The sequence below is a fragment of the Ciconia boyciana genome, chromosome 4 (genome assembly GCF_034638445.1).
Source record: "Ciconia boyciana chromosome 4, ASM3463844v1, whole genome shotgun sequence".
NCBI lineage: Eukaryota > Metazoa > Chordata > Aves > Ciconiiformes > Ciconiidae > Ciconia > Ciconia boyciana.
The window spans coordinates 63,006,756-63,018,092 of record NC_132937.1 but is presented as its reverse complement, the minus strand read 5'-3'; the positions used below and the strand labels follow the sequence as shown (position 1 = coordinate 63,018,092).

General features: G+C 38.4%; 1 protein-coding gene across 4 annotated transcripts in view; it reads right to left on the bottom strand.

Annotated features, from left to right (window-relative positions):
- Nucleotides 1-6,540: 6,540 nt before the first annotated feature.
- Nucleotides 6,541-11,337, bottom strand: part of ERCC6L2 (ERCC excision repair 6 like 2) — a 58,950-nt gene continuing 54,153 nt past the window's right edge. For 2 of the 4 annotated variants that reach the window (XM_072859449.1, XM_072859450.1), the window contains 2 exons: nt 9,660-9,847; nt 6,541-7,735 (listed from right to left, as the gene is read on the bottom strand). In XM_072859449.1, coding sequence (XP_072715550.1) covers nt 6,760-7,735; nt 9,660-9,847 — 1,164 coding nt within the window. In that variant the 3' untranslated portion in view covers nt 6,541-6,759. The remainder of the gene's footprint in view (nt 7,736-9,659; nt 9,848-11,337) is intronic. The other 2 variants (XM_072859451.1, XM_072859452.1) reach the window with 1 other exon arrangement.

Below are 11,337 nucleotides of genomic sequence, written 5' to 3'. Positions count from 1 at the left end.
CTTGTTTAGATGCACTTTCCTTCTCTTTCAGAATCAGCTGGCAGAATCATACATGACATACACACTCACTTAGCATCACAAGGATCCTCCTATGATCCACATGTGATCTACAGGAAAAAAGGCATACCTCTTAAATGCTCTGAGTCACTGCCTACGTCTCTCATCTGCACATCTAGACATCCAGTTTAGATCACAGAAATTGAATTTCCTGAGTTACTTTAAGCCAGTTATCTACTTTTCAGGTGCCTTAATCAGGAAGGTAGATTCTGGCATGAAGTATACTTAGATGATTATTACTTTTTTTTCTATAGGATGCATCAGTCAAGACGTACTGAATCGTGGAATGTGCAAATGCAAGAAGAGAGAGTTTTCATAAGAATATTACCTCATTTGTTGCATAAGAGGGAAGGTATGTAGTGAATAAAATACGCAGGGCACTGCACAAACAGAAAAATATCTAGCAGCAACAGCAGTTAGATGCTTCCTTGGAAGAACAGAACCCCATTCTCCTTCTGCTGTTAAGATTCTTAAGCAAATAACTTAGAACATCTTTTTCATACCTAGTAACTGTATTCTCATCTTTGAAGTATCCAGTGATACTTTGACTATGCTGTCACCAATTTCCCTTCCCTCCCATTAATGCTGCTTTCACGCACTGTGCTGAAGCCATGGCACTGGCGTCAGTCTGCCTTTCAGTGCTCGAAGTCATGACCTGCTAAAGCTGAGCAAATACATCCTTTCAAACTGCCTTATTGTGTTCATGAAATGTTTGTATGCACACCCTCAGTTTCTCAATCATATTCATTATCTGAAATTATTCATTCTCCCTCTCCCAGACCAAATATGAAATCTGTGTACCACATGGCTACTCCCAAATCTAGTTCTAAGCATAACTCCAGTTTGCAAAACATGCTTAAGATACGAACTATATTGCAAATCAGACCCAGGACACACACAGTGTTTTTAACTAGGTCTGGTGACAGTTTTGTAAACAGGTTGCTGACAGAGCTGCATTTGTTAGCATAGACAGGGTCAGATTTCTTGCTATTTCACTGGCAACGTGGTTTTTTTCGAGTCAAAGAATTTCCATTGAAGGCAATGGGAACTATTGGTACCCCCTGTTAGGTCAGGGACCCAGAGCCAGACTCGTAGGAACCTCACCGAGTAAAAGAACAAGGAAACGGCAATAAGTAACAGTAAAAACCTAGTGAGCCATTTCCAGCTGAAAGCGATGACAAAAAAGACACCCTTCTCCTGAATGATTTATATTGAGATCAGGTGATAACTATCATGAAGTCATTTCCTTGGGCTAGGAGGCTGTTACAGTTCCCCTCTAGCCTGTGCCTCCATGCAACCATGCAGAAACCTGCACGCAGAAGCTGTATGAACTCCACTCTACCATAATCCTAAACACAGCATCCCCCAATGCCTCCTCCATTTTTAAAGCCAAACAAAACAATAATCACAGATTTCTGAGAAGACAAGAATTATCTGTTTGTTTTTAACACTTGAAGGATATGCCTTCAAATATAGGTCAAGTTCTTCCCTTTTGAATTTGTTCAGTTTCTTTTTTTTAAATCAGACACACATCTTATTCATGACAAAAATATTTTATACACAGATCCCTAGGGCACAAAATCGCAGTATTTATGGCTCAGGTGATACTACCTAGTAAAATATGTTAAATTTGCACAGGAAGCTAGAGAGTGACATAAATCTTACTTCAAGACATGTTCCTGCAGCTCAGTTTAATTGCAGATAACAAATGCATTTCCACAAATATATTATCAGTACTTGGCATACATGTGAATAAAACATGCACTTCTATGGAGGTTTTGATTTATGTGTATCATCACCTTATAGATGAGAAACATAATTCCCTGAGTACTTCAGGAAAATTATGATGGCTTCATACTTGGGAATCAGCCCTGCAGTTCAGCCCTGTACCTGTACAGTTCCATCACTTTGAGGTTCTTCTAAAAGAAGAAAAATGAGAAATCTTACCTAACTCAATCAGATTTTGCCCTCCCCAGTATCTACTGATTTAGACCATGACTGACAAACTAGTGGTGCTCAGGTGAAACCTCTCTCTAGTGGCCTGATATCAACTGAAATTAACAAAGTTATTTAGCCCCTTCTGGCCCTTGGATTGAGGAAGCTACCAGTCCCTCCTTCTGGCCTAAAAAAAGGTCAGTTTTCCCTATGCAACTTCTAACAGATATTTGTTTCTTCCATTCTTGATGACCTCCAATATTGGCACTATGCAACCTATTATACAACATTTACTCTTACAGAGTTCCCCTGTTATCTAACTTCAATTACCTTTGGTGCAGTTTAAGCCACTTAACTCTTCTCTTTTTGCTGTGGATATGAAGGGACTATTCCCCTCTCTCCTGCAGCCTTTTTACATATTTGATGGCCACATTCTTCATTCCACCAAATCTCCTCTTCTTTAGCTAAGCAGCAGTTTGCCTCTCTAAGCAGAAGAATGCTGTAAAGAAAATCAATAATAATGCCACCAGTAAAAGGCCTTAATTTATGCCCTATTTACTAACACCAACAAGAAGGGTCCACATATTCCCTGTCTTAAATTGACTTCCTTCAGCTGTACATAATTCAAATGTACCAATAACTAACAGCTTTATGGATTCTTATTTTATTTTCTTAGTTTACACTTTTTTTTAAAAGCTGATGCAGATGACTACCCTAAATTTCAGTTTGTATCTTAAATATCACTGGGTATAATAACAATAGTAGCGGCATAGATTCAGGGTGAGCGAAGCAGTTAGGGAACACATTTATCTTACTTACCTTAGTTGCCTGCAAAGACCAAGCCTCTTACTGCTTTATCATGTATGTTAAAGACTGAGCTCCTTGTTCCAGGCAGTTAAGTCAGATTTCCCAATTAAGTTTTTAGATGGCTTCCACTTACAATAAGCGTATAATGGTTAACACAGAGACAGAGCAAAGCCTGCAATAGCTTCCCATGACCTAAAGTAGAAGCTGCTCCAGATCAAATTTAAGCTTATTTTCCAATGGGCAGTCATCCAGACCACAAAAACCACCACCGTTCACAGACTGCTGCTGTGCAGCTTCAGTGTCCAAGCTTTTAAAATTTCATAACATTTACCCTTCACATAAAACAATTTATACTGTATACTCAATGTAAAACCCTATACTAATGCAGCATTACATTTGAGATTTCAAAGCTTACAAAAATCAAAGATTAGGGTTAAGGTTTCCAGAGCAACATGAAGCCCTGGCCTCTTTTGGTTATGTGTTATGATAAGGTACTCCTTCACATGATCCCATAGCATTGAGAAATGTGACAGACTATTTGGCAAATGGGATATGACATTGCTTATCTTATAACCACTTCTCCAATCTGTGAAGAACAGTTTTCATTTCAAAATTTTATTACAGTCAGCATTTCAGGAGTAAGATGATAACTTGCCAGTATGCAGAAATTCCTTACTCCATATATACTATATTGCATATTCTCAACAACTGACAAGGTGAACCCTTCCTTTCTGAAATACTGGTAGTGTATTAAGTATTGGAATAAAAATGAGATCCAGCAGCTTTCCCCCCCAAGTACGTCTTGGAAAGTATTTATTATGTTCTCAGAGATGCATAGATTTACCTATTTTGCATCCAAAATGCTAAATGGAACCCTGAGGTAGTGCTCCTCACTGTCTTAAGAGGAAGAATAAGTATGTTCTGTTACAGAAGTAGTTGAATGGGGTGCAGCCTGTGTTTATTCATGATTGGGTAAAAAACCAACATTATCTATCATTCTATTTGATAACACATGCACTTGATACATGCACCAGAGAGAGTAGTTATGGCCTGATCCAAGTTTTACACATCTTCATTCTGAAAGCTTGGGTCTGTAACCCTACATAGCACCAGTGAACTGTTGGGCAAAACTAATGTTTACAACGCCCAACACAAAAATTATTTGCCTGAAAGCTATAGTAATAGTATACAAATTTGATGCTGTGATAAGTACTATGATTATAACCAGGCCCATTATCAACTCCAGCGTTGAGGATAAAGTCAAATGCAGAAGACACATGTAAATACATTTGCTTTGGCTGAAATACAGCAGCCAAAACAGGCACCCAGCTGTTGCGATGCCAAAGCCAGAGGAACGCACAATACCCCACGCTACAGACAGAAATCTGCCTATGTAGCAGAGGTAGCATAAAGCAGGGACTGGCACCAGTGGTTTCCTCAAGCATAGACTGCTGTATAAGCTGCTTCTTCAACAGCCCTTGCAGTAGAACCAACAGACATTCCCCTGTCTATACTTGCATTAAGGCCCATCACATGCCACAACAGAACACCTGCTCATGAAAACAGAATGCCATCAGGAATATATCCACAACTGCCTCCTGCTGCCTACCTGAAAACAGGCTCAAAGGGTAATGGAGTTAAACACTGGGATACGATCAGGAACACAGATTCTCTATGCTTTCAATGGTGAATGGATGCATGGTGTGCACACCCAAGGTACTTGGGTCATTTATTCCTTGAATTGGTGGTCATCCGCACAGTTGAGATAACGGAGTGGCTTGAGAGAATGGTCTGACTTGAAACTGGTTGATTAACTGAACCTTCATAATTAGGCCTGACTGATCGCTACAGGAATCCTCCAGGTGGCAATTTTGGATAGTAATTCTCCTCCTCTACTCCACTTTTATGAGATCCTGCCTGGAGTACCGCATCCAGCTCTGGGGTGCCCAGTATGAGACAGACATGGACCTATTAGAGCAGGTCCAGAGGAAGGCCACGAAAATGGTCAGAGGGCTGGACTGAAAGAGTTGGGGTTGTTCAGCCTGAAGAAGAGAAGCCTCCAGGAAGATCTTATTGCAGCCTTTCAATACTTAAAGGGGGCTTGTAAGAAATCCCGAGAAAGACTTTTTACTAGGGCCTGTAGTGACAGGACAAGGGGTAATGGTTTTAAACTGAAAGAGGGTAGACTTAGATTGGACATGAGGAAGAAAATTTTTCTGTGACAAGGGTGGTGAAACACTGGAACAGTTTGCCCAGAGAAGTTGTGGATGCCCTGTCCTTGGAAGGGTTCAGGGTCAGGTTGGATGGGGCTTTGTTGAACCTGATCTAGTGAAAGATGTCCCTGCCCATGGCACGGGAGTTGGACTAGATGATAGTTGAAGGTCCCCGTTCCAGCCCAAACCATTCCATGATTCTATGATCCTATGGTTCTTGAAATGGCCTCAGGTAGCTAACTGCTGTGTCTAGCCTAGTTTGTGTATTTCAAATGTGGTAAGCAACATCCTTGAAGTGTCCCCGAGACACGCTCATAGGTTGTTCCTGCTGCAGAAAGGATTCAAGTATCATATTGGAGCAAACTGGTGTAGCACAGCAAGAATTACAATTATGCAAGCATAATATGACTGACAAACCTTCTGACTATCAGCAGAAGCTGAATTCAAGCTGCAATACATGTAACGGTAATATCCAGAGTCAACAGCAGAACTAACTCAACAGAATATTACAGTTAACTTCCCTAAAAAGTTACCTCACTGATTTTAAGAGTATGCACACCTGAGTTTAAAAAAATGTGGCTATACAAATGCCCACAAAATTGCTCTCACTAAAATATTCATATTTTAAATAACTGAAGAAAAAAATCAATCACGAATCTGCACGTGCAATTGCATATTTTCCAAGTGCACATGCAATACAAGGTATTTAAGTTTTTCAGAATGCAGTGCTCACAAAATGAAACTTGTTTCATTTATTAAGCCAAGCAAGAAATAAGTTTTCCCAGTATAAACCGTATTTGTTTTTTTTCTTGTCAGATACTCAAATGTATGAAATAAATGGAGACAACAGTAAGTCTCAAATACTGAATGGCATTAGATTCTTCCTGAAATTCACTAGGAAACAGTGTGTATATATATATTTTTTTTTAATTTAAAAATACTATTCCCATTCTTCTTTTGTTGCATAGAAAAGTAAACACCAAAGTATTGTCCAGACCACACCACCTCAAAGACACGACAGAAGTCTATAAAAATAAAAAATGGGATATTAAAGTGTAGTGAAAGATGAAATTTTACACCTAACATCGTTTAATGTGCTGTAGATCTTGCACCGAAAAAGAGTGAACAAACAAAAATTGGTGATTTTGCACATCAACCAAGCTGAGAAACTCACTGCTATGGGATACTGAAGATAATTAGAAGCTCCACAGCTTCAAAGAGAAACTGAGCAAAATCATAGAAGGGAAAAAAAAAAATCCATCAAAGGTTATTAGACACAAAGACATCATCCCTGTCTTATGAAGTCCTCAAGTCTCTAATAGCTCAGAAAATATGTGGAGTATCATTGTCAAATTCTTTTAATATCATCAGATTCTGCTGAGATGACTGAGGGTGTCCAAATGGAAGGGGAAAAATTACTTAGTACTGCTACTGGTCTGCAAATAAAATCAGGATGCAAGAAAGCAAAGTGCACTCAGAACATTTTAAAAAGTTTAATTTAAAATTAATATATCATAGCTTACAATAATATATAGTACATATGTACTATATATGCACATATGTACTATAAATTACATATGTATTAATATGTATATGTATTCACCTCTGTAAAATCCATATCATAAATATAAATTCATCACTTTGCCTTTAATTTCATGGAGGTATCATGCTTTGCTGCGTACTGCTAAGTTGTGCATATTTTAATGTTTAACTAAGATAATTCTAGTGCAACTCACATAGAAAACTTTCATTTTACTACATTACAAGATGTAGCTGTGGATGGTTCATCTGAATCATCTGGACTGTATTTTTTCCATAAAAAATTTTCATTTTTTTTCCAAAGAGAACTTTCACACAGTTCTCTCTCTTCTGTCACTGGGGGTTGAGGTACTCTTTCACATAGCTTCTCTATGACTGCTATGTCCGTGAGCTTTCTGAGGCTCTCCTCATTCTGCTCATTCAGCACATCCCAGAAGTCTTTTGGTCTCTCCTTTGATTTTTGTACCTGACCTGAAGGGAATCTCCTTGGTGATTCTGTAGGCCCATTTCCATAATTTCTGAAGAGGTCATTGAGAATAGAGGTATCTCCAAGTAAGTCCACAAAAGACTTTTTCTTACAAGTCTGAGCTTTTCTCTCCCAATTTTCTGACTGAGACAGGGATCTTTTTCTTGGCAGCTGTGTTCCTTTGGAGTCCTGCTGTCCTTCACAACTTTTTACAGACAGCACCTCAATTATTTCTGATTTACTGCTTAATGAGCCAGATGCCATAAAATCCTTGAATGCTTGACTGTTTCTCCTTTCGATATGTTGAGTCGCAACAGTGGGTGATTGTTTATATTTTGCATCAACACACATATCCTGCATGTAGGAGTTATTGTGAAATTGCTCTACTTCTCCCTTATGGCTCTGCTGGCTCTGTGTTTCTGTCGTTCCGCTCAGAAGTAGACCTTCAGCTGATGAAGATCTAGACTTAGATCTTCTAAAATTAGCAATTGATTTTCTTTTTCTGGAGCGTGTTGTACCCAATTCTCTTTCCTCATAGTCATGTGAAGCTTGTGCTGGTATTTCAACTGGGAAGAAAGACTCCATCTCTGGATGCTTGGAAACATAGAATTCCTTCAACATCTTCTGCCTTGTTTCTGATGTAGCTTTTGCAATATGTTCTGCCAGTTCTTCCACTGATCCCATATTAAAGTGGGATACCATTTCCTCAAATTGTCTCCTGTAATTATCAAGAAGGAAAAATGCGTTGACACCTTTAACTAGAAACAAAAGCAGCTTTCAAGCAATTCATTCAACTCGCATTCTTCACATATCCCAGAAAGTAATCACTAAAAGTAACTTCCTTATTAGGAACTTTGTTTGTTTTTATTAGCAAAGAGAAGAAAGAATAATGACCTTAGAAGAACTGAAGTGACTTCTGAATCCCAAACTCCAGTGTGATTTCCTCAGCTTAAGACCCAAAGATTTGCCGACTTTCAATGTAGGTAAGATTTCGTACCAAAGGACCAGAGTTCAGAAGGATGCAGATGGACAGATGGTAGCGTGTTTTGGGTTGTTGGTTTTTTTTTTTTTGGGGGGGGGGAACCCAAAAACACAAAAAAACGCAAACCCAAACCAAAAACCACAAAGTAGTTGTTCAAACTCATTTTAAAAGGCTTGCTAAACAAAAGCTGGATAAACACATTCACAGGAGACGGGACTGTGCCCTCCATCCTATCTAGTGAGCTGTGAAATACTTGTTTCTGCTAAGAGGCCAAGCTCTAACTAAAGGAGATCATCTTAATCAAATTAGCCATAGTTTGGGATGAGGTAACCTAACTGGAAGGCTGGAGAGGTGGGTTTATGCTCCCTTGTCAGAGAATGGGTATGAAACATGTTGCCTTTCCTGTATGAGGGCTCCAGTAGGCAGTGAGATTTAACCCTGTTTGGCCTCAAATACCACTTGACTGGCTAGCTCCAGCTATACCTTTTGTGCGTGGTGACTGCAGATGGCTTCCCAGTCAGCCTCACAACTACAACACACCACACTGAGGGACCTTATCATCCTCATCCATTGCACAGCAGATCCAGATGTACTACAAAGTACAACTGTGAGCAAGGTGCCAACAGCTGACCTGCATAACATTTAAGTGTGAATGTGCTTAAGCTTTTTGCTAGATATGACTTTAGGATCTCACAATAACATCCTTAACTACTTCATTGCCTTTGAAAGTTTTTACCCCAATAAATTATTGATAATTATGATTACAATTTTGAGTATTTTTAGCATGAAGGGTTCTCCTCTACCTGCCTCTTCAATATTTAGAATTTTCAGTATCTATAACAGTAAGCAAGTCTGGCACTTCAACAATAACTGTTTCGATAGCTGAGGCCAGCTGGCTAATATGACAGATTCTGAACACAGAGGTGTTACCTAGATACCAACTTTCACATAGTAATTTATTTGTCTCAAGCCTAAATATATACCAAATCCCAGTTCTATAGGTTTGCCTAGTTAGCTACAGCTTTCTGCTTTCTACTTCCACATACCATCTGGCTATTGTTATTGAACTTCTATCTGTGTAACAATGGAATTTAGGTATTTATACTAATAGCAGCAACAGTTTGGGGAAAAAGGGAAAATGAGGAGACATAAAAATTATTAGCTTTCCAAACATGAAGGGGGAAACAACATAGTAAAAGAAGTATTAAAAAAAATTGAGCCCCATGTTAAAAAAATAAATACGAAGTCCAGGTTTTTTTAACAGTTTTTCAATGCAAGTGATGAGAGCTGGGCAAAACCAGTAGGCAGTCAGAAGCTCACACTACAAAACTTCTTGCTTCTATACAGTTTAAACATTGGTTTGTAGTACTGCATGGTGCACATACCATGAATACTGGTGGTGATGACATCTGCACAGCTATGCAATATATGACACATTGAATCAACACGTTAAAGTGATTTGTGGGTTCAATTCATTTTATTAATCAATTACGGTGCTCTTTGTATAGTGTGAGTGGAAGTTTCCCATTAGTTCTGCTCTTGCCACAGAAAATAATCAATATTCCCTGAGTATGGTTGAAACAAAGACAAAAGCAACTGCCCAGAGGGAAGTTCGTTTCAAGCTTAGAATTTTACTTCCATCTCACCAAAACAACCTCACCTGCGGATTCCTTTGGGTGTCTTTCCAACCAAGATGGTGGTTGAACCTACTTTGTGTACTTTTTTGTTTTTCTGGGTCACAGGATGCATAACATACAGCTGATGCTGCTTACTGTTTGCCAGGATTTCTTGCCTTCCCTTAATAATGTTCTTCTCTGCTGTGTCTTCGTCTGGGTTTTCTTCATTTTTCTAGTAAAATGAGACATGGAAATCGTCAAAACAGCTGTGTCTGGGACATAGTGATGAGCTCTATTATGCCCAATCCTGTCACTCCTAGCTAGCACTCAATGGTTTGAGTGCTAAGAATGGGATTCAGAGCTGCAGTGTAAACTCCCTACTCAGTCACAAACTTTCAGGGACACTGAAGGCAAGTCTTGGTTCTCTAAGAATAAGGTGAGATATTTTTCCAAACGGGTCAATCGTGGGGCTAAATGAAAGATCTCTGTAAGTTCTCTAATGCATAAAGGAGGTTATACAAATACCTAATCCTGCACCACAGGACCCGAATCTCAACTACAACCTTCAAATATTACTATAAAATAGAAAATGCCTGTGTTAATAGCTTACAGTCTTAATAGAAGAATTAATCCAGGAAGATATTATGCATCAAGATTAATGGATTATTTGGATTCACTGCTTCCTGCTTGTTAATGTATGTTACACACTTTTTGCACAGTACATATTCACAACTCTTAGTGACCTTAGCAATTTAACACTCAAAGAAAAACTATAATCACAACGCTATTCAAAGATACCAAAGTTAAGGTAAAATAATTTTTGTCAATATCACAATCTCTAATGCACACACACACACAATTATTCAGAGTTGTAAAGATACTTTTGGAAGAGGTATCAGTATACTTACTTGTAAATGAACAGAAAAAAATTACACATTACACTTTCATTATAATACTGATAAGATTAAAACTGGTAAGATTAAAATTTTAAATGTAATGGTCATAAGAAGCTAATGTTTTAATCAAATTCAAGAAGATCATGTTACAGATCAACTCATTGTGCATTGACAGTCAATGTCTTGCACAAAAATATAATCCTATTTTCACCTTAGTTATTTTTCAGAAATTCTCACAAATTCTTGTCAAAATGTCTCCTTTCCCAAAGGAAAGCCAAGGGAAATATTAAAATGAAAGAATGTGTTTGAAGAGCAGCAAAAAACAGAGGAAAACCAGAAAAGCAACAAAAGCAACATTACTTCCCCCCCCCCAATGAGATCAAGGGAAAGAATAACTGCTTAGTGATGTCCTCAGTCCCCCTACTAACTAACACTACTTGAGAGATGAAAACACAAACTGTGTTCACACTTTGTCATCTGCAGTCCAAAATTTGGTTTAGGATTTACAATGTTTCTTCCCAATGTGTTTCTATTTGATCCATGTCCACTTCCTTTATCTCCATGGGCTGTTCACAATGTTCTTGAGCTTTAGGATCTCACATCTGTTCTCAATCCATTACTTTGGCAAGTAACCTCAAACTAGCATACAGAGAGAGATGTTAATAGTAAGGGACCTACAGGTATAAATTTTCACTCTTTAAGCTAAATGCACAACTCCAAAGATTAAAATTTCACTGCACTATTAAAAGTTACACTCCACAAAACTGAAAACAAGGCCCCAATTAAGATAAAAACCCTATCTCCCAATAATAATGTTATGATGATA